Source organism: Chlorocebus sabaeus, chromosome 20, assembly GCF_047675955.1.
Source record: "Chlorocebus sabaeus isolate Y175 chromosome 20, mChlSab1.0.hap1, whole genome shotgun sequence".
Classification (NCBI taxonomy): domain Eukaryota; kingdom Metazoa; phylum Chordata; class Mammalia; order Primates; family Cercopithecidae; genus Chlorocebus; species Chlorocebus sabaeus.
The window spans coordinates 115,701,940-115,724,874 of record NC_132923.1 but is presented as its reverse complement, the minus strand read 5'-3'; the positions used below and the strand labels follow the sequence as shown (position 1 = coordinate 115,724,874).

The following is a 22,935-nucleotide window of genomic DNA, read 5'->3' as shown; positions in this document are numbered from 1 at the left end:
ACCAGGCTTACAGCCAAGTCCTGGGGCCGTTTTCCACCACCCTTGCCAACTCCAGCAAGCAGCATCTCCCTTCTGCAGTGGCTTCTCAGACCTTACCCCAGACACCCCGGAGATTCCGTTCCCTTCTCCCTCACCTCAGTGTCCTGGTCCAGATGCCACCTGCTGAAGGCAACGCTCTGGTGGGTGCACCTGGTGAAGATGACCACTTCCTGCTGCTCAAGTCCACCAGAGACACACTAAACACTGGGGCTCTGTGCCCGAGCCTTCTTCTCAGAGCCCTGCTCCAGACCATGCTGGATTCTCCAACCCCCTCAATTCCATCTGTCCCTCTTGCCTCCTCTGGGACACTCTTCACTGCTCCCTCATTTCATGTTCATTTCTCTCTGACCCTGAAGCCCCTTCCTTTGCCTCCTTCAAGGATCCCTCAAAGCCCAGCTCCTTCACAAAGACTTTCCTGGCAGAACTGTCTCCATCCACCCGCTGCCCAGATACTAGATGTTTACTCTATGTTAGACCCTGTGCAAGCTGTGAGACACAAGAGAAACCATCTCTGTCCCCAAAGAGCTTCTGTATGGCACCCTGTTAAATTCCTACTCAACCTCAAGGCCTCCATGGGGACATCTTTTCAATGAGGCCTCTCCTAAGATGTTCATTCCCAGAGGCCCTCACCGCTCTGCGTACCTGTGTCCACCATTAGACTGTGAGCTCCCTGGGGCAGAAAGTAGGTCTTATTTATGCCTGTAAAATTGAGAGCCCAGCCCTGTGCCTGGCACCCAGCAGAAACTCAAAGAAATGACCACAAGACACAACAGTGCTGTGAACAACGCACATGGCTATGGAACACAGAGGAAAGTCACTCCCTTCGGAGGGGTGGGGAGAAGGGGGTCTCCAGAGGGCGTTCCATTTGAGCTGGCTCTGAAAGTTGAAGTGGTTCACCAGGTGGAAGGCAGGGGAGAGGGCACTGGGTTGCGCAGAGCAGGACAGGACAGTGTGGGGACAAGTAGGGATGCCTAAAAGGGCAGGCGGGCTGCTTGGAGAAAAGAAATCTGTCTGGCGCAGCCACTTGGAGCAAAGGACATGAGTCACTTCCTGGCCAGTCTTTCATCAGCTTTCCCAGCCTCACCCCGAGAGCTCCCTGCCCCCCGATTCCCACCATGAATAGTACCACGGCTTTCACTGGTCAGAGCATCAAGCCCCGGTCTTGCTGACCGGAGTGATGGCTCTGAAAGGGGGACGGGACCAGTTTGGGGCCAGTCTGAAGGAAGACACAGAGACAAGAGAGCCCCTTGAGAGACAGGGTCAGGGGCCTGAAAGAGGGGCTATGGAGGGTTCACACGGCCCTGGAGACCACAGGCTACTGTGTTGCCAAGTGCTGGAAACATCTGCATGTCCCCCAGGCTCAGCTCGGAGAAGAGGACTCTGTGAGGGGAGGGCGGAAATGGGGAAGCTGGGATACAGAGGATCAGGGAGAGCAAAAGGGGAGTGCCTCGCCCCTCCCAGGGCCTCGTTCCTATGGCAACGCTCCCAGTGACGCTGTTGGAAGAAAAAGCAGGAGAATTGTCATTGCTCACCAGGCCTCAGATGCAGCGTCTCACCCTCTACATCTGGCTCCGGCCACAGCCCTGAAATGCCAGGGTCAGCGCTGGGGAAGGCACGCTGTGTGCTCTGGCCCATGAGCGAGCCTGGCATCTCCCTCCCCCAAGGCCACCAAGATAAGAGGCCTAAAGAAAGGCTCCCAGGAGCAGCCTGGCTGTGCTAATCACAGCGAGTTCCGAGGCTCTCTTCCTAACACCTGTCCTCAAGCCACGAATCATCACCGGGAGGGAGAAGGAGTGCCTCCCTCAGTCACAGCCTCCCTTGCTCCTTTGCTGAGAGGCTGCCCCAGGCCAGGTTCAAACTCCATTCCTTTGGCTCCCCACCACCTGGGTGCCAAGCTCACTTGCTTTCCCCCATTGTTTACAAAGTTTCTTTTGCCTGGCAGCCGCCAGGCTAGGTGTGGGGGACAGTGGCCAACGTAACTGGAGGCCGGTCCACGTGAGGCACGCAGCGTGGGGAGTGAGGCAGATGGCAGCCGAGGACTCACAGCAGCATCTGATTATGCACGGGGCGAATGCTGTGAGAATATCCCAGAGGCCTTGAGCGGGAGGAGACCAGGACCGCCAAGCAAGGCCCCGAGGAAGCTTCGCTTGAGCTTCGGGCTGAAGGATGAACTCAATGTGGAGTAGAAGGAGGGGCTGTGTGTGGGCTGCCCCTCTGCCATTCCATGTCCCTGCAGCCCCAGAACAAGCCCTGGACAGGCCCCTAGCAGGCCCCTAGCAACAGGTGGTGGCTGCAAGAACAGAGCCCAGTGTCCCTTTCTGGAGAGGAAGGACACCATACCTGGAGGACGAGATGGTAATGAGGCCGGGTGCCCACCTAAGATTTCCTTTCTTTTTTCTTTCTTTCTTTTCTTTTTTTTTTTGAGACACAGTCTCCCTCTGTCACTAGGCTGGAGTGCAGGGGCGCAATCTCGGCTCACTGCAACCTCCGCCTCCTGGGTTCAAGCGATTCTCCTGCCTCAGCCTCCCGAGTAGCTGGAACTACAGGTGCGTGCCACCATGGCTGGCTAACTTTTGTATTTTTAGTAGAGACATGGTTTCACCATGTTGGCCAGGATGGTCTTGATCTCTTGACCTCGTGATCCGCCCACCTCAGCCTCCCAAAATGTTGGGATTACAAGTGTGAGCCACCACGCCCGGCCAAGATTTCCTTTTTTTAAAAGGATATCAGGCCGGTGGGGCAGGAGTGGACGGGATGAGGGGGCCCCGCCAGGAGTTGGCGTTCACACCCGCTCTGTGTGTGTCATCAGTATCCCCACTGCCGATGCTGGCTAGGGCATGGGCCCTGGTAGAAGGTACGGTTCCTCTTCCTCCTCCTGGTTCCAGGAACCCACGGGGACAACCCACAGCACACTCTCCTACCTCTTCTTTTTCCTCCTCACTCAGGGGGCACCCACTATCCTGCAGGCTCCAGGGGACAAGGCCCCAAGGGAGGCTGCCAGGCAGGAGGCTGCTGCAGGGGACCAGGTGAACGAAGGTGGGTGCTTGGCCAGGATGGTGGCAGAGAAGGGGGTGAGAAGTGTTTGGAGCATGAGAGAAAGGAGAGCCAAGAATGGAGCCAAGTTTCCTTGGCCTGAGTGAGAAGCTGCTGACACTGGGGAACTGCAGCCTGAGAATGAGGGGTAGGCTTAGGAAGGAGCTTCAGTGCACACAGCTACTGCCTAAAGCTCAGCTCCAGACACTCGAAGTTTGAGGCCTCTATGAGACACCTAAGGGGAGCCCTGGTCTGCGGAGTCTGTAGAGTGAGTTGTCTTGAACTCCTTTTAGTCCAAATTAGTCACTGGAATATACCAATTCCTTTCTTTTTTTTTTTGACACGGAGTCTCGCTCTGTCACCCAGGCTGGAGTGCAATGGCACGATCTCGGCTCACCGCAACCTCTGCCTCCTGGGTTCCAGTGATTCTCCTGCCTCAGCCTCCCGAGTAGCTGGGATGACAGGCAACCTCCACCATGCCTGGCTAATTTTTGTATTTTTAGTAGAGACAGGGTTTCACTGTGTTGACCAGGCTGGTCTCAAACTCCCAACCTCAGGTGATCCGCCTGTCTCGGCCTCCCAAAGTGCTGGGATTACAGGTGTGAGCTGTCACACCTAGACCCAATTCCTCAAATTGGTCAGAGGGCTCTATATCATGCATCCCCAACGGGGGCAATATTGCCCCCAGGAATTTATTCTTGCAGAACAAAGCATCTTACTCTTTTTACTCTGTGTATATAGACCAAGAGCAGCAACAGACATTCAGAGTGCCTGTGGCATTAACATTTCATGGAGGGATAAAATGATAACTGCAGGTTGAGAAATGAATGCCACCCTGGGTGACAGGATCTGTGCTCCCACCTGTCTGCAGCTCCTGCCCCACACTCTTCTCCCCATGGCTGGATGGCCTCTTCTCTCCTTAACTCAAGTGTCTCCTGAGAAAACCCAACCCTTCCTGATTGCTGCAGCTACAATGGCCTCTTCCCTCTCTGGCTCCCCGCCCTACTTGATGTTTTTGAGTCCTTCTCTTTACAATCCTATCATGTATTTAGTCATTCATTTGTTTACTGTCTGTCTTCCCTGTTGGAATGTAACTTCCACAAGAAAAGCCTGTCTTATTCCTACATAATCCCCAGCCCCGAGCAATGCCTGGCACACAGAAAGTGTCTGACGCATATAATCGGTGAGTGAGTAAAGGAACGAATGACACAGAAAGATAGCACTACAGCCTGCAGGAGTGGCTGGGTTTCAAAGTGAAATGAGTGGCTCATGCCTGTAATCCTAGTACTTTGGGAGGCCAAGGTGGGCAGATCACTTGAGGTCAGGAGTTTGAGACCAACCTGGCCAACATGGTGAAACCCTGTCTCTACTGAAAGTACAAAAATTATCCGGGCGTGGTGGCGGGTGCTTGTAATTCCAGCTACTTGGCAGGCTGAGGCACAAGAATCGCTTGAACCCAGATGGCAGAGGTTGCAGCGAGCTGAGATCGTGCCACTGTACTCCAACCTGGGCGACAGATCGAGACTTGGCCTCGAAACAAACAAAACAAAACAAAACAAAAAACACAAAAAACAAAGTGAAATCAGGCACAGACCTTTTTCTGAATAAGACAAAGGTCTCCAGGACTGTGCCAACCCTCCATAGCCCCTCGTTCAGGTCCCCAACCCTGCCTCTCACAGGGTGCTCTTGTCTCGGTATCTTTTTTCAGACTAGCCCCAGGCTGGCCCCGTCCCCTTTCGGGGCTGTCACTCTGAGTTCAACAAGACTGGGGCTTGATGCTCTCTGGTCTCCTTTAAGACACCCCTTGCTCATGTTTACTTCCCAGAAGATTTCATGGAGGCAGAGAAGCAGCCAACCCCCAACAGTGTGGCTCCCGGCACGTGCTGGGAACACATTTTGGAGATGGTGGCACTTCCGCAGCCCCAGTGGTATGAAGACCTTTTGGCAGCCTAGGGCCAGACAACAGAGCTCCACAATGCCTAGGTACTTCCTTCCAGGGACCCTGAGTTCCAGAAGCTTCCTCAGTTCCTACCCCAAAGTCCCAGAGAGGAAGACAGAGCACCATTTCATCGGCTGCCTCTTCCTCTGGGAGTTTTCATTGGAACGCCCTCTCCACATCACTCCTCAGGGAGGAAACGAATGCCCAGGCAGGCAGAGCCGTGGGCTATGATAGGGGTGTCTGGGAATCCCCCACATGCTGCGGGAATAGGGGTGTCTGGGATTCGTGTGGCCTCCCTTGATGCAGTGGGACCATCTGGCCAGGAGCCTGTGGGGCCCTGACTCCACACCAGGGCAGGACCTGTGTTTGTTTTAGATAAAACCAGAACCCGTTCAGTCACAGGCCTCAGGAGCCCCATCCTGTGCTGGGGGGAAGGGGTGCTGATAAATGAGACGCCTTGCTCTGCAAAACAAAAAGAATTCCACCACCACCACCGCTCACAGCGTCTACAGCAGACCCTGTGCTGCTGTCACAACCTCACCCTGGTCCCCTGAGGGAGATATCACCATCCCATTTCAGAGACAAGGAAAATGAGGCCCAGGTGGGTGAAAAAACTGGCCTATCAAGGCAGAGCTTGATGCTGGACTTCTAAGCCTTCCTGAGAAAGTGAACTGCTTCCTCTGTAGATGGGCATAGGCATGGCTGTGTGTGCATCTTGTCCTGACGATTTCCACAGTGGCTGTTATCACACTCCATTTACAAGTAAGAGGTTGAGTAACTCGTCCAAGGTCGCAAAAGTGGCTGCAGTCAGGACTGGAGCCTAAGCCTTTTCTGCTTCCCTGTCCTTTCCTGCAGGTTGGCTCAGAAAACCAGAGGTGAACCTGAAGCAGCCCAGCTGCCCCTAAGAAGCCCTGGACACTGCCTCCCATCCTCACATTGTTGAGTCGATGCTATAATTTGAATGTGTCCCCTCCAAAATTCAAGTTGAAACTTAATCCTTAAGGAGCAGTTTTAAGAGGTGAGGCCTTTAGGAAGTGATAAGGCCCTGAGGGCTCTGCCCTATGAATGGATTAGTGTCTTATAAAGGGGCTTGAGGGGGCCAGTTCCCCCCTCTTTGGTCCCTTATGCCATGTGAAGACACAGTTCATGGTGCCATCTTGGAAACAGAGAGCAACCCTTAACAGAGACACTGAACGAGCCTGTGCCTTGATCTTGGACTTCACAGCATCCAGAACAGTGAGAAATAAGTTTCTGTTGTTTATATATTATCCAGTGTATTAGTCTGTTTTCACGCTGCTGATACAGACATACCCAAGACTGGGCAATTTACAAAATAAAGAGGTTTAATGGACTTACACTTCCACGTGGCTGGGGAGGCCTCACCATCATGGTGGAAGGCAAGGAGGAGCAAGTCACGTCTTACATGGATGGCAACAGGCAGAGACAGAGGCTGTGCAGGGGAACTCCGTTTTTAAAACCATCAGATCTTGTGAGACTTATTCACTATCACAAGAACAGCATGGGAAAAAGCCTCCCCCATGAGTCAATGACCTCCCACTGGGTTCTTGCCATAAAATGTGGGAATTGAAGGAGCTACAATTCAAGATGAGATTTGGGTGGGGACAAAACCAAACCATATCATCCAGTCTGTGGTATTTTGTTACAATAGCACAAACAGACTAAGAATCAATCAATTCACATAACCATTCCCCAAACAGGAAGGCAGCACCCACTCCTGTAGACACCATACGGGATAGAAAGCACTCATGATGCAGATCCTGTCCATAGATGGCTTCCTTCCAATATGCACAGGAAGATCAAACTCAATTAGACAGCAGGTATTGGGAAAACATGTCAAAATAAAAATACAAGAGATGTCACAGGGTGACATCATTAACTGCCATATCACCGACATGGACACATGTAATGCTATTGGAATACTGTGTGTGTATCTCCCAGGGAGACCAGAAGGCAGACTGCTAGTTTTTTCTTTATGGAATCTGTGTTGCTTGAATTGTCACAATGAGCATCCATTGATTTTTTTTTTGTATGCATTCATCTTACAGTATAAAATACAGTAAAGCAAACACGACAGGTGCACACAGTGTAATTGTAGCTCAAGCCTAGAAAGGCCGTTTGGTAGCCACAGAAGACAATGGGGGCAGCCGGTTTGAGAAAAGTCTTGGAGGCTTTGGAGGGGGTGGTGTAGGCACTCTAGCTGGTGGAATAATCCGAGCTACAAGCACAGTTGGAAAGCCCAAGGCAGGGCCAAGTCTAAGGGCTGAAGGGGCTGGCTGTTTCCTTCCTCTGATGAGGTGAGGCCACCACTCTCATTTCCCCAAAACCTAGGAGGATAGCCCATGCTGGCCACTTTGGGGAGTGGCAGAGTGAAGTGCGAGGCATCTGTGTGTCCTGCAGCTGAGGTCACCATCCCCAGCTGGCAGACTACCAGGTCATGCCAAGGTGGCACCTGGCCTAGTTCAGCCCACCTGCTACAGATCTGCCTGGATTGCCTTTGAGGAGGCTAGCATGAATTCACCTGGCAGAGAAATGCATGGCTTGCCCAGGGTCACACAAGCAGATGGTAACAGCTATCCTGCCGGACCGGCTGACACAATCCACACTGGCAATCTAAATGTCCCTTCTCCCCTCTCTGCCTAGAGGGAAGCCCTCCCCTCAGCAGGTCGGAGTGGCCTGGGCACCTCCGGCTTGTTCCCATGCCCATCAGCTCTGGCTCCTTTCCGAGGCCTGCTGGCTGACCCCTTTGTCTTGGAGAGGCTGAACCCAGCCTGGCCTTAAGCCCAAGAATGCACTGGCCCACACTCCTGCATTTTTTTGCCACCCACTCACCTGCCATCTGCCTTTTCAGGAGTTTCCATGTATCAAAATCCCCAGGTATCAAGCCCAAAGTTGAGGGGCCGTTTCCAGACTAGTTCCGAGAAGTGAGCCTTTGGGGAGCGGACCCCAGGATATGCCTTCTGGGGAAGCCCCTAGTCAATATGACATGGGGGTGACCCCAGCTCCTGTGTTCATTGGACCTGGGCTGGGGCTTGGCTGGCCTGGGCTGAGAGCTCAGTGAAGCAGCCGCTGGGGAAAGGAGGCAGGCAAACCACACTTCTTGGCTGCTCTCCCCGCCAGCAGTGCCGACCCGGGGCTCTCCCTACTGAATCTGACAGTGGAGTGAGTAGAGAAAGAATACAAGCTTTGAGGCCCCACAAGTCTGGGTCTAATCCCAGCCTCACCATTTCCTAGGAAATACATTTCCTTCATATTTATGAGTCTCATCTGTAAAATGGGCAAATATAGCCTACTCCATGAGTTTACTATGAGAGTTCAATGAAACAATACAAGTGAGATACTCAGTGTGTCACAGCTTCCTGATAACACAGCTTCCTGCACCTCCTTCCTGATAACTGGGTCTACACACCAGTGCTTCTCTAATAAATAAGCAATAATGACTCTGTTCTTTGCCCATCCCATTAACCCTTAGAGCATCCCTACTAATGATCTGTGTTTCAGTTAGTTACCACTTTATAGGTGATGAGCCGAGGACCTAAAAATCTGGGTGACCTCTCTGCAGTCATACAGCTTGTTTGTAAGAAGTCTTGGTTGGAACTCATCTAACACCACCAAGGAGGGCAGCTGTGATTTGCTGAGCACCTACTAGGTGCCAGGCTAGTATTCCGGTGTATTCCGGGGCTGAGCACTTTGAATCATCCCAGGCAAGTCAACACTCACAGTAAATGCACGTGTGAGGAAGCAACATTATCCCGATCGCACAGATAATCAAACCAAGTGGGAGAGAAGCCAGGTCACTTGTCCAAGGCCACACGGGTGATAAGCAGCTAGCACACCAGGGCTGCTTGACTTCAAAACTCTGCAGTCTGGCCTCCTGGTATCACTGGACCCTGGACTCGGGGTCAGGGTTGAAAGCATGATTCTGGGTTGTTCCATGGCCCATTTGATGCAGCTCCCCACCCACGGCTTAATCCTCAGGAACGGTGGGGATGGACTCAATCTTGGCCCAGACCTAAGGTTCTCCCAATGAGAACCAGCCCCAGAACCAGTCAGATCAGAACCCCTAAGATGCACAAGAGCCCGTTCTGGGCCTCACTGGCCTAGCCGCTGTCCTGCCCCATCCCCTCTAAACGCTAACTGCTCCCCAGAGAGTGAGCCCCTCACCATTTTGGACTGGTGGTATGTCCTTGACAAAGTCACTTAACTTCTGGGAGCCTCAGTTTCTGCATCTACAAAATGGGAACAACAATTCTGAAGTCTGGGGTTGTGAGGATTAAGGAGGCAGTGGCTGTAAAGAGCCTGGAACAGTGCACAGCACACAGTGGACATCCATGTCTTTCCTTCCTTCAGGCCCTCAGGCTCTGCGCTCCCTGCAAGTTCTTGCAGGCACTGCCGAAAGGGAGCTATGTCTGTCCTTTGTACCTGAAGGAAGTGGTGTGGGACAGGGGAAAGGGCACACCAGGCATCAGACAAGTCTCAGCTCTGCCACTCACTAGCCTATCATGAGGACCTCTCCAGATCTCGCTTTCCTCATCTACCAATGGAGCGAACACCACCTTCCCAGATCCCACCCTGCAGGATCAAATGGGATGGCATCTCTCTGTAACCAGTCAAATGCTGTGCAAAGGTCAAGGATGAATAATAACAGTTACATCAATACAAACAGCAGCCACCACGACATGCCAGGCCTAGGCATGGTTTAAATACATTTAAATGTATTTCCCATTTAATTTTCAAAATTCAGAGGCGGCATGGTTCCCACTGTACTAATGAGAAAACAAGCCAGGGAGGTGATGTAATTGACCCAAGACCTCATAGTAAGTGGCAGAGTCCGGATTTGAACCCAGGTCCTGGTGACTCTGAAGCAGAGGAACCGACCCACCTTGTTATACTACCTGGACTAGGGGCCCTGCCAAGCCCCTGGCTGTGATGTTAGGCACTGGACAAGGGACGTCCTTGAGTTCCAGTCTTGCAATGACAGACATATTTGCCTTTTAAGCATCTGGTTCTAAAATGAAAAGTTACACCCTCTTTCGAAGGCACTTTGGTGGCATAAAGCAGGCAGGGGGACATCTCAGGCTGGGGCTTTGCTGCTTCAGACACACTGAGCTTCAACCCCAGATCCATACGCACCACCCTGCTCATCCTCGGGGAGTTAGGCGGAAGGTGGCTGCTGCTGCTGCCTGGGGAGCTGCGGGAGGCCAGGAGAAAGGGTGCGTGTGTTTTACCTAGCTGCAGCTCTGCCCTGTGGGGCTAGGGCAGGAAAGAAAGAAAAGGTCTCCTTCACCCGGTTTGCCTACTTTCCCTGTAATATAAAAGACTCAGTTGCCTTAAATTGATAAATATCCATTTAGAATTATTTCCCGTCTCTTAAGATTTCTGTCCCTTTAAGAAGATCTGTCCCCTTTTGGGTATCTTCTATTGTACCTATCTACCTTTGAATAGCTTAAAGATTTTTAAAACAGTAAGTATTTGTGTGATTCAGGTTCTCTTGTTGATGGCTAAATTGACTGGCTTTTCAGAATCCAGCCTCTCCTAGCATTTAGGGTCCCAGGATGGAGCAGGGGACAGCAGGAGAGGGAGACAGCCATGGTCCCAGCTGTGCAGGGGTTCAGGTGAGTAGCTTTGTGATACAGCACAGGTGTCATGATTTCACACCAGAGGAGGAGCCCAGTGGGCAGCGGGAATTCAACAAACATTAACTAAGGATACAGCTGCAAACAGGACAACGTGGAGCTCTAATCTGAGGATAAAACCATCAACACGGGGGTGAACTAGAGGTGCCCAAGGCCTAGTGAAGTGCAAAGAGAACTCTGACCAGATGGCTTACCATGCAAGCCCGATCACCATGAGGCTAAGGATGATTCCCGCCTACACTGAATAACTAACTCTCTGATAAGCTGTTGTTAGAACTTTCATTGGATCACAACCTTAGAATCTGATCTAGTGTGTTCAGTCCCGATCCCTTTTACTCACAACTTTCAAAACTCGCAGTCAATACTGGTCAAAAGCTATGACAAGCTTGAAGCCACAAAAGTAACGATCACAGCCACCAGTTCTTATGTACACCCTACACGCCACACACACCATGCTAATGCTTTACACATGAGAGCTCTAGTTCTCAAACCTCTGTGGCTTGGATCTTATTAGTCTCATTTTACAGATGAAGAAACTGAGGTTCAGAGATACATGACTTACTCAGGATCATACAATGAGTGAGGGCAGATATTCTAACCCAGATTCACCTACTCCCAAGTCTATGGTCTTCCATTCTGCCAGGCGCCTCTTTTCTTATTTTTTTAGACAGAATCTCACTCTGTTGCCCAGGCTGGAGTACAGTGGTGTGGTCTCGGCTCACTGCAACCTCTGCCTCCCAGTTTCAAGCACTTCTTCTGCCTCAGCCTCCCAAGTACTATAGGCACACGCCACCATACCTAGCTAATTTTTGTATTTTTAGTAGAGACAGGGTTTTGCCATGTTGGCCAGGCTGGTCTGGAACTCCAGGTCTCAAGTGATCCACCCACCTCTGCCCCTCAAAGCGCTGGGATTATAGGTGTGAGCCACCACACACGGCCCATCCTGCCAAGCTCCTCCTTTAAGCAGGTGTGGTTGGGAAGCCGGCTGGACCAGCTGACAGCTCCCTGCTGTGGACCATTCATTGGTCTCCATGCTAGATGCTTACCGAGGAGGTGCTTGATGATCGCCTGGTTGTGTTCCCAGAGGTTGCTGAAGGTCCCCCAGCGTGAGTGGCCATCAGGGACCGGGTTGGCTTTGATCCAGCCCCCACAGGCATAGCTGAAGAAGTCATGGCAGGGGTCCACGGTGGGGTCCATGGAGCTCAAGATGGAGCTGGTCACTGAGACACAAGCTTCGCTCAGGCACACAGAAGGGGATCCTGCAAGGGGTCAAGGACAAGAGGCCAGTGAAGGGCAAGCAGAGAAGAAGCAGGGAGGGCAGAGAAGGCGGCTTGGGGCCCAGGGTCACACGTCCCACCCCAGCCCTGACCACACAGATTTGGAACTGAACGGTCACTAGAGCCCTACAGAGAAATGATTTCCGCCCATTTAAAATTTGCTGGCTTATAACACAAGACTTCTATTCAGCTGTCTAAAATCCTTCTTACGGCTAACAGGTACCCAGAACCCAGGTGTTTCTCTTAATCAACCTTTTCCTCCATAAATATTCATTGACTCTTTATTTTTTTATTTTTTTATTTTTTTTTGAGACGGAGTCTCGCTCTGTCGCCCAAGCTGGAGTGCAGTGGCACGATCCCGCCTCCCGGGTTCACGCCATTCTCCTGCCTCAGCCTCCCGAGTAGCTGGGACTACAGGCGCCCGCCACCGCGCCCGGCTCATTTTTTGTATTTTTTAGTAGAGACGGGGTTTCACCTCATTGACTCTTTATTATTCCTTGATGCTCAACAAATTTATTCATTTATGCATGCATTCATTTATTCAGCAAGCTAATGACTATCTTCCAGGTTCTCTGCTGTGTCTAGAGTGCATGTGTGTGCGTGTGTGCGTTCTCCTGCATGAAAGTGTGCGCCCATGCCCGTGTGTGCGTGTGTAGGGTACTGGGGTACTAGGCATAAAAAGGCAGAGTCCTTTAATCCAGGAGCTAACAATTCAGTTGGGGATATACACATAAATCAAAAGGGAACAGTAGGAGAAATGTCTGTCCTTTCTGCAAAAATAAACTGAACATTTACTATGTGCCAAAAGGGTGATGTAGACAGTATGGATGACAGGACATAGGCAGGAGGAAAGCCTATTAGGAATAGAAGGAGGAAACAGGAAAAATCACTCCTGCGTACAAGCAGGAGAGTGCATACAAGTAGGGAAGTGCGTGACTTCAAGGAATCCTCAAAAACCCAAAGGCTAAACAACCCTGAGAGACTGGTTTGCCAGAGGCAAGAGGAAAAAGCCAGAGCCCAACCTCAATGTTGGCGGCTGAGCTCTCCCAAAGGACCCAAAGCCTGGGTGGCCTGCGCAGAGGCGTGGCCTGAGGCAGCAACACGAAACTGACTGTGCAGGACCGAGAATCACAGGCCCAGTCCCATCATCCATCCACCCAGGCTGTGCTGATGACCAAAGGGACTTTACTGAACGTGGTCATGTACTGGGCACTTTGCACACACTCAGGATCTCATTTAACTCATTACAAGCCATCAGCTGCAGGCATCATGTCCCCGGTTAAGATGAGGAAACTCAGGGAGTGAATGAAACACGGTCGCCCAGCTATGCGGGAGGTAGGAGAGCTGAGAGCTGGGCCCAGGCCTGTCTCAGTCCAGCCATGCCAAGGCTGTGTTTTTCTGCTTTCCTTCCCCACCTCTTTGCCAGTCACACCAGGGGCTGGTGCAGCCTGACTGCTGAGATCTGTTTCCCCACCACACAGGGAGGCAGTGAGGCAGGGTAGGCTTTGGAGGCCACCAGACCTGGGTTCAAATCCAGCTTTCTACTTTTGCCAGTGAGGCTTTGGGCAAGTGACCTCATCTCTCCATGCCTCAGTTTCTCTATCTAAAAGTTAGGAAGAAATGTAGGACCAATTTCACAGATTTCACAGTGATGACGGCCATGGCTGGGCATGGGGTTTCAGCTTCCTCAAGTCTCAGGGTCTGAAGTTTCAGGCCAGTCTTTAGAGAGCAGCAAAGAACGCACGGGCTAGTAGGGCAGTGTTCACTTCACTCAGGAACATAAGGCCAGTGGGCAGAGGTTCACTTGTGGGCTTATTAACATCTGATGACAAACACAAAGTCCTTCAGATGGGTGGCTGACGAAGGGCTCAGAGCAGCCACACAACAGCAGGAAAATCAGGGTGATTTGACTTTGAGATAATCACACAACAATTAAAAATTATTGTTCACAGTTCAGAGGTGTGTCATAAAAAATTATGGAGCCATTACGCACGAAAACAGAGAAAGGAAATGGTGGGGGTGATAGTGCCATTTTAAGTATCTTTAAATCAAATCATCTTAATCACAGTTGAATGCTCCACTTTAAACTCCAGGGAAGCACCAAAATCTTCATGGGGCAGGGAGAGAATTTCTATGTAGGTTGAAAGAGCCTGTTGAGTATTACGATGTAACTCCATACTTAGAGAAGGAAAAGAATACCTATTGTTTTCATACATCAAACCACAGGAAGGAAAATTTTACAATATCTTGGCTGGTGGAGATGCCCAGGAGACAGGCTGAGAGTGAGCCTAACGCGGGAAGACGCATCAGCATCTGTGTGAATGTGTCTGTGTGTGTGAGAGAGGCAGACCGATTAATTAACTGATTAAGGTTTTTGCTGTTATCATATGGGGACTTGGGTTTAAAAACAAAACCAGAAACTAGTCCCAGAAGTCAGTCTCAGAGGCTGGGCTCGGTGGCTCATGCCTGTAATCCTAGCACTTTGGGAGGCTGAGGCGGGCAGATCACCTGAGGTCAGGAGTTCGAGACCAGCCTGGCCAACATGGTGAAACCCCATCACCACTAAAAATACAAAAATTAGTCAGGCATGATGGTGGGCACCTGTAATCCCAGCTACTTGGGAGGCTGAGGCAGGAGAATCTTTTGAACCCGGGAGGCGGAGGTTGCAGTGAGTCGAGACTGTGCCACTGCACTCCAGCCTGGGTGACAAGAAAAAGACTCTGTCTCAAAAAAAAAAGCAGTCTTAGAGGTTTGAGTTCTTCACTAAGTGTCTATTTTGTTGGACACTGGGCTAGGGACCAAGGAGGTGCTTAAGGAGCAATGGCTTGATTATTCAACTATTCAATGGTTTGCAGAAACTTCATGAAATATTCCTGGCCCAGGAGGTGCTTCATGCATTTTGATGACTTTATGGTTTCCAGGACCCCTCATCTAAGGCCGCATCTTCCTAGGGAAACCTTCCCAGACCCCCTTCCCTCTCTGGGTCCCTCAGCGGCCTGGGTGCCTGCTGTGCTACCGTGCTATGTCATGGCCATCTCCTTGTCCACCTGTCCTACTAGAATGTGAACTTCAGGGCAGGCCAGTATCCTATGTGTTTTTATATTTCCATTGCCTAGCATTGTATTTGGCAACTAGCAGTTGTTTAATACGTGCTTTTTTTTTTTTTCTTTTGAGACAGTTTTTGCTCTGTCGCCCAGGCTGGAATGCAGTGGCACAATCTCGACTCACTGCAACCTCTGCCTCCTGAGCTCAAGCAATTCTCTTGCCTCAGCCTCCTGAGTAGCTGGGATTACAAGCGTCCACCACCACGCCTGGCTAATTTTTTGTATTTTTAGTAGACACAAGGTTTCACCACACTGGCCAGGCTGGTCTTGAACTCTTGACGTCAGTTGATCCACCCGCCTTGGCCTCCCAAAGGGCTAGGATTATAGGAGTGAGCCACTGTGCCCAGCCTCAATATGTGTTTTTGAATGAACAACCAAATGAATGAAAGGCCTTATTCAGCACTTGTTCACCACCTGCAGAGGCAGCAAACGTCTTTCCTTTGGGACACGCATGATCAACTGAGAAGGCAGAAACAGATCTTAGATTTAATTTACAGACATTCATCTCCACAGAGCCTGGCCTCAAAACTGTGTAGAATGCTTTCTTAAAAATATGTTCTTGGAGCCGGGCGCAGTGGCTCACGCCTGTAATCCCAGCACTTTGGGAGCCCAAGGCGGGCGGATCATGAGGTCAGGAGATCGAGACCATTCTGGCCAACACGGTGAAACCCCGTCTCTACCAAAAATACAAAAAACTAGCTGGGCGTGGCGGCGGGCACCTGTAGTCCCAGCTACTCGGGAGGCTGAGGCAGAAGAATGGCATGAACCCAGGAGGCAAAGATTGCAGTGAGCCGACATCGCGCCACTGCACTCCAGCCTGGGTGACAGAGCAAGACTCCATCTCAAAAAAAAAAAAAAAAAGAAAAAATATATATATATATGTTCTTGGAGAATGTATTGTTTGTTTTGCTGCCTCTGTTTGCAAAGCACCAATGTTTCTGGAAAGGAAGCATAGCAGGAAGGTAAGTAAAAAATGTAAATATGTGCCCAGACATTCCCAGAGGCTGGTCTTCAGAATCATCAGAAGATTTGCCTTTTTTTTTTTTTTTTTTTTTTTGAGACAGACTTTTGCTCTGTCCCCCAGGCTGGAGTGCAGTGGTGCCATCCTGGCTCACTGCAACCTCCGCCTCCCAAGTTCAAGCGACTCTCCTGCCTCAGCCTCTCAAGTAGCTGGGACTACAGGTGTGCACCACGACAGCCACCAGAGTAGCTGGACTACAGGTGTGTGCCGACATGCCTGGCTAATTTTTGTACTTTTTAATAGAGGCGGGATTTCACCATGTTGGTCATGCTTGGCGAACATCTTGACCCCAGGTGATCCGTCCACCTTGGCCTCCCAAAGTGCTGGGATTACAGGTGTGAGAGCCACTGTGCCTGGCCAGATTTGCTTTGACTGGCCTGGTGTTTGCTCAGATGTGGCCAGCACCAGCACCTGGGTAATGAGGTTACTGTTAATATCTGGGGTGGCCACTGCTTTCCCAGGTGGCTCAGGGGTCACCTGATCCTCTGCCCAGCTCCATTCCAGGGGAAGAATGTTCCTCTCCCAGGTCCAGGCTGGAGAAAACCCTTCTGAGACCCAGAAAGGGACACAACAGAGGCAGAAGCAGGATTCCTCCCAAGGGACCCCACTGGGCAATAACAACAGAAATGTTTTGGGTCTGATCATTAGGAGCTGGCCCGTGGGGACTCCCTCCTGGTTTCTGGCAAAGACATATCTTGGGAGCTCCGAGGGGCGGTCTCAGGGCAACACTGGCTGCCGGAGTCTGGCCAGCTCCCGCTGCTCCAAGCCAAGAGCTGTGCAGACGCGCTGGCCAGGGTCCACACTGACCAGCAGGGGGTTCTGAACTAGAGTGGATTCAGGATGAAACGACATGGCAGTGGCAGGAGACGATGACGAGCTTGTGTCCTGTGAGTAGAGGAGGCACGCACACACACAAACACGCACCAGGACAGAATCACACAATATACACACACTCAGCAGAGAAAGGCTGTTCTCAGCTTGATCTTCCTTCTTACCCCTTTGTTCATTCAAACATTAATTTATTCATTTTACTATCTGCATACCTGTGGCATAGGCACTCTGCTAAACACATCGGGCTAAAGGCCTGAAAGCTAGTCATTAGTTAGTCACACATGCATTAAGCACCTGCTGAGCCAGGCACATTTCGTAAAACACCATAAACCATTAGACAGTCAGTTAACTAATCAAGCAATTATTTCTTAAGTACAACCTATGTTTGTGGAGTGAATGGATACCTTTGTGCCTAATCCAGGAGGGATGGAAGAACGCTCAGATGAAGTCCCTGCTCTTTTCTAGGCCCCGAGTCCCCTCCCCACCCCGGTGCAGCGTGGCCACCCTCGCAGGCCAGCAACTTCACAGAGGGAAGGCTCCACACAGCCTGGAGTGGACGTTCCCAGATCCCGAGAAAGCTCATAGTTTCTCTCATGGGGTGAGAGACTGAGTCAGTGGGTGGGATGCTGAGCAGAGCCCCCAGAGGCTACTCAACCAGGTGAACCATGTGCCATCAGAAGAATAAATGTTGGGGCAACAGGGGACTAAGAGGTCCTGGCATTGGCTAATTCCCCATCCTTATTTCTAACTTGGATCCACCCTTTCCCACTTCGTAAGTGTTTACTGAGCATTAACTCTGTGTGAGGCACCTGGCTAGATCCACTCAGTCGGAAACAGAGAACCAGTCTCAGACCCCTACAGCAGGATCAGAGGGGCCCAATTGTATCACCATTCAAAATGGGACAGACAAAAGCACCGACCAAGGAACACGACAGGCAGCTGGATCCCGGAAGGGCAGCTCTCCTGGGGGTGCTAATGTGCTCTGGAGCATACTTGGATTACAAAGGGAGGTGGAGCCTGGGCTTGAGCCCAGTAGCCTGTGGGTGAATTCCAACCTCCGCATTCAAGCGCCCCACTCGATCCCCCATTAGCCACGTAACCTTGGGCAAGTCACTCCATCTGAGTGCCTCAGTTTCCTAATATGGAAAAGGGGCCAAAAGTAACCACACCTCACAGGGCTGCCCCAGGAGGAAATGAGATTGCATCTGAAGCGGGTGCGGTATTTGGGGTATTTGGTCGGAGGAAAGAATTTAGTAAACAGAGGGCATTATTGTTATTTTATTGGAACTAGAGATAGCAGACAATGTCAGCCTATGTGTGTAATTACCCCACATCCTAGCAACAACACAAGGCACCAGCTATGTGACATATGTTATCTCTAGTCCGCAGAGCCACCCCCCAACTGGGCACTGTTTTCCCATTTAAATTAGGGTTGAGAGACACAGGCTGAGAGAGTAAGAGGTTTGTCCAAGGTCACACAGCCAGTAAGTTGCTGGGACAGGATGTGGACTCAAGTGCGAGATCTTTATACCACCCACGCTGCCCACTTCCCAGGTCTTGGTCCATCTCAGCACCCAGATCCCCCTGGGCCTGGCTCCCTCCTTGGCCTTAGAGGCCTGCCCCGGCTTAAGCAGGGAAGCCTCCCTTGCCCAAGCCGACAGAGCCAGGGACAGGAGTGAGTCGAGCCCACCATGCAACACGGAGGCACCTACTTGTCTGGTACTGGATGCCCAGCGCTGCCAAGCAGGCCACCAGTCCTGCCACCAGAAGTGCCACCAGTACCACCAGCCGCTTCTCCACCTGGGTCCGCGCAGCCCAGCACCTCTGGCCACTCCGGGGGCTGTGGAAGTTCACCTGTAGGGAAGGAGGCAGGAGGGGCGGGGAAGACGTGAGCCCCAGGTCCCGCTTCCCTCGGAGGAAGGGGCTCTGCTGCAGGCCCAGGCCCTGGGGAGGCATCAGGGCTGCCTCCTGTCTCAGGGGTGGTCTGCTTCCCACAGATTCAACCCTAATCCAAGAAAGGAACAGCCACCCTGCTCAGCTGCTCAGATCTGCTCGCAAACATCAGAGAGTCAAGCAGCTCGGCCCCGACAGGCTTGTTTTTTTATGTCACTTGATATGAGTGGAAGGAAAAAACTACAGCTTTTCCCTGTTTCTCCAGTGAGGAGTTCAAAAAGAACAGGATGTTTGGACTTGCAGGCATCCAGTGAGTACCCAGCTGGGCTCTCCGCAGAACTCCCACATCAGCGGGTCAGGGACAAGGGTGACACGGCCACGGCTCACACTTCCCAGAAGCACAGACCTCCTCAGCTCATTAAACCCTCATAATCCCACGCGAAAACACATGAGCCACCTCGTTACTTTTCTTTTTACGAGGAAACTGAGGTCCACAGAGGTCAGACCCTGGCTTCTCACTACCCAGCTAAATGGGGACAGCTGGGATTGGAACCCAAAGCTGGTGATGCCTGAGCCCACCAGTGGATCAGAGGTGGGTCCCAGGAGATGTTGGCAGAGATGCAAGGAGAAATAGCTCCATTCAGGTCCTGAAAGGGAGGAAAAATCCCTCCAGCCTAACAGTCTAGCTAAACAGGAAGGGAGGCACAATGAGAGGAAGTGCAGGGTGTGGCAGGGCCCTCCCTGCCCAAGGAGGGACACACCAGCCAGCAGCAATGGGAGCCGTCAGCCCAGACCTCTCACACCCAAGGCAGCTTGGGGCTCCCCTCTGTTCCAAGAGGTGCTTCCTGCAAAACCCACGGCCACAGGACAGGAAGGGTCTCCTGAAGGTGGGGTGACATGTGTTCAGTGACACTGTGTCAAGTGCTAACAGCTGAGCACCAACTCAGGGCCATGTTGGAAATACACAGCCCAGCAGGGAGGCAGATAAAGAAACAGACTGGGGCTGGCAGGGGTTCAATCAGGGAGGGCTTCCTGGAAGGGAGATGTCTGGCCTGGGTCGGTGAGAATAAGTAGGAACTGGCCAGATAAGAGGGAATGGGAGTGGAGAGGAGAGGAGGGCCTAGATGCTAAGGGGCACAGAAAGCCAAGTTAAGAGCCTGGACTTCCTCTTGAGGACTGAAGTGACATGATTAGACTTGCCCTTTGGGAAGGGCAGGGTGGAGGGAGCAAGGCTTTCCAGGAAGAGGGAGAGCTGTCAGGGAAGATGAAGAGACTGAGACTCTGACCTGCAAGTGCCCCACCAATAGCCTGAGGGGTGCCCCTGGTGCCCAGTCACAGTCCTGAGGGAGTCCCACCCTGGCACTCGGGGATCTGAAGTGGGTCACTTGAGGGAAGGGTACTGAGAAGCCACGTGGCCATGGTTAGGTATTTACTGGGCAGGAAACGACTGGGATTTGCTGCACCAGAGACGGAGGAACACAAGCACTTTCTGTGGAAAAAAAAATTGGGTTCCAAAACTAAGAAAAGGGACCAGGCGTGGGGGCTCACACCTGTAGTCCCAACACTTTGGGAGGCTGAGGTGGGAGGATCACCTGAGGTCAGGAGTTCAAGACCAGCCTGGCCAACATAATGAAACCCCATCTCTACTAAAAAACACAAAAATTAGCTGGGTGTGGTGGCGGGCGCCTGTAGTCCCAGCTACTCGGGAGGCTGAGGCAGGAGAATCGCTTGAACCCGGGAGGCAGAGGTTGCAGTAAGCTGAGATTGTGCCACTGCATTCCAGCCTGGGCGACAGAGCCAGACTCCATCTTGGAAACAAAACATAACAAAACTGAGCAAAGGATCTTGGGGCTTAGAGACACTTCTGTGCAGGCCCAGGAGGCTGAGACACTGAAGCAGCTGGGTCAGTTAGTGGGAGGGATGCCGCCTGCTCAAATCCTTCAAGAATCTCTTCTAAAACAGTGAGCAACGGAAGTTTCAGACCATGCTATGTTCATGAACGAAAACTTCAGGCTGTGAGGGCCTGGCGCAGAGACAGACAGCCTGGTATGATGCTAACATGTACACTGTACTCACAAGTTTATCAAGTGCTTTTTCAGAGTAATCACACACACTTTACCTTGGTCACTGGTATTCAGAAGGGCCCCAAGGACTTGAAGCAGGCACTGCCTTGTCTAAGGACACTGACGTATGTGTCCTGCCGCCCCTGAGTTTGTTTCATCCTTCCTCCTTTAGGCCTCTCATGCCCTCATTATCATGGCTCAGCTCACAGGGCACAAGGAGGCCGTGAGATCGTTTTTTTTGTTTTGTTTTGTTTTTTGAGACGGAATCTCCCTCTGTCACCCAGGCTGGAGTGCAATGGCACAATCTCGGCTCACTGCAACCTCTGCTTCAAGCGATTCTCCTGCCTCAGCCTCCTGAGTAGCTAAGATTACAGGCATGTGCTACTACACCTGGCTAATTTTTGTATTTTTAATAGAGATGGGGTTTCACCATGTTGGTCAGGCTGATTTCGAACTTCTGACCTCGTGATCCGCCTGCCTCAGCCTCCCAGAGTGGTGGGATTACAGGTGTGAGCCACCACGCCTGGATGAGACCTTGGTTTAAGAGGTACCCATCAGCCAGGCTTAGTGGTTCATGCCTATAATCCCAACACTTTGGGAGGCTGAGGCAGGAGGATGGCTTAAGCCCAGGAGTTCAAGACCAGCCTGGACAACATAGTCAGACCCCATCTCTAAGAAATAAAAAAAATTAAATTAAATTAGTAGGCATGGTGGCACACACCTGTAGTCCCAGCTACTTGGGAAGCTGAGGCAGGAGGATTGCTTGAGCCTGGAAGGTCGAGGCTGCAGTGAGCCATGATTGTGTCTCTGCACTCCAGCCCGGGCAACAGAGCAAGACCCTATCTCAAAAAAGAAGAAAAAAAAAGAGGACAGGCGCAGTGGCTCACGACTGTAATCCCAGCACCTTGGGAGGGTGAGGTGGGTGGATCACCTGAGGTTGGGAGTTTGAGATCAGCCTGGCCAACATGGTGAAATCGCGTCTCTACTAAAAATATTAAAATTAGCTGGGCATGGTGGCACACACCTGTAATCCCAGCTACTGGGGAGGCTGAGGTGGGAGAATTGCTTGAAACTGGGACCTGGAAGCTGCAGTGAGCAGAGATCACGCCACTGCACTCTAACCTGCATGACAGAGCGAGACCCTGTCTTGAAAACAAAAAAAACAGAAAGAAAAGAAAAGCCAGCACCCTATGCCTGGTGCTGGCTCCAGGGAGCCAAAGGACACAGCCACTAGGCTTGGGATGCAGGGAAACCTCACCTTATCTGGACAGGAGATAGCTAGGAGCAAGGAGCAAAGTCATCTGTGGAGAGAAGGGAGAGAAGAAAGCAACAGAACGGGGAAGATGAAAGAAACAGAGGGAGAGGAAAGGAAAAAAAGAATAATGGCAGCAAATAAACACTTGAGGGCTAAGTGCCTGGGATCATATTAATTCGATTTTGATGGTGCAATTCTATCTTCATAACATTCTTTTTTTTTATTTTGAGACAGAGTCTTGCTCTGTCGCCCAGGCTGGAGTGTAGTGGTGCCATCTCGGCTCACCACAACCTTGGCCTCCCGGGTTCAAGAGATTCTCCTGCCTCAGCCTCCCGAGTAACTGGGACTACAGGGACGTGCCACCATGCCTGGCTAATTTTTTGTATTTTTAGTGGAGATGGGTTTTCACCGTGTTAGCCAGGATGGTCTCAATCAATCTCCTGACCTCGTGATCTGCCCGCCACAGCCTCCCAAAATGCTGGGATTACAGGCGTGAGCCACAGTGCCTGGACCATAACATTCCTTTTTTAATTTTTTTTTTTTTTTTGAGACGGAGTCTCACTGTATCACCCAGGCTGGAGTGCAGTGGGGAGGTCTCTGTTCATTGGAACCTCTGTCTCCCAGGTTCAAACAATTCTCCTGCCTCAGCCTCCCAAGTAGCTGGGATTACAGGTGTGCGCCACCACGCCCAGCTAATTTCTGTCTTTTTAGTAGAGACAGTTTCACCATGTTGGCCAGGCTGGTCTCAAACTCCTGACCTCAGGTGATCTGCCCACCTCAGTTTCCCAAAGTGCTGGGATTACAGGCATGAGCCACTGCGCGGGGC

General features: G+C 51.5%; 1 protein-coding gene across 3 annotated transcripts in view; it reads right to left on the bottom strand.

The window, feature by feature from the left end:
* The window catches only part of ECE1 (endothelin converting enzyme 1), a 129,126-nt gene that overhangs the window by 43,513 nt on the left and 62,678 nt on the right, over positions 1 to 22,935 (bottom strand). For all 3 annotated transcript variants that reach the window (XM_007980154.3, XM_007980151.3, XM_007980149.3), the window contains exons 3-4: positions 18,611 to 18,752; positions 11,712 to 11,924 (exon numbers count right to left, since the gene is read on the bottom strand). In XM_007980154.3, coding sequence (XP_007978345.2) covers positions 11,712 to 11,924; positions 18,611 to 18,752 — 355 coding nt within the window. The remainder of the gene's footprint in view (positions 1 to 11,711; positions 11,925 to 18,610; positions 18,753 to 22,935) is intronic.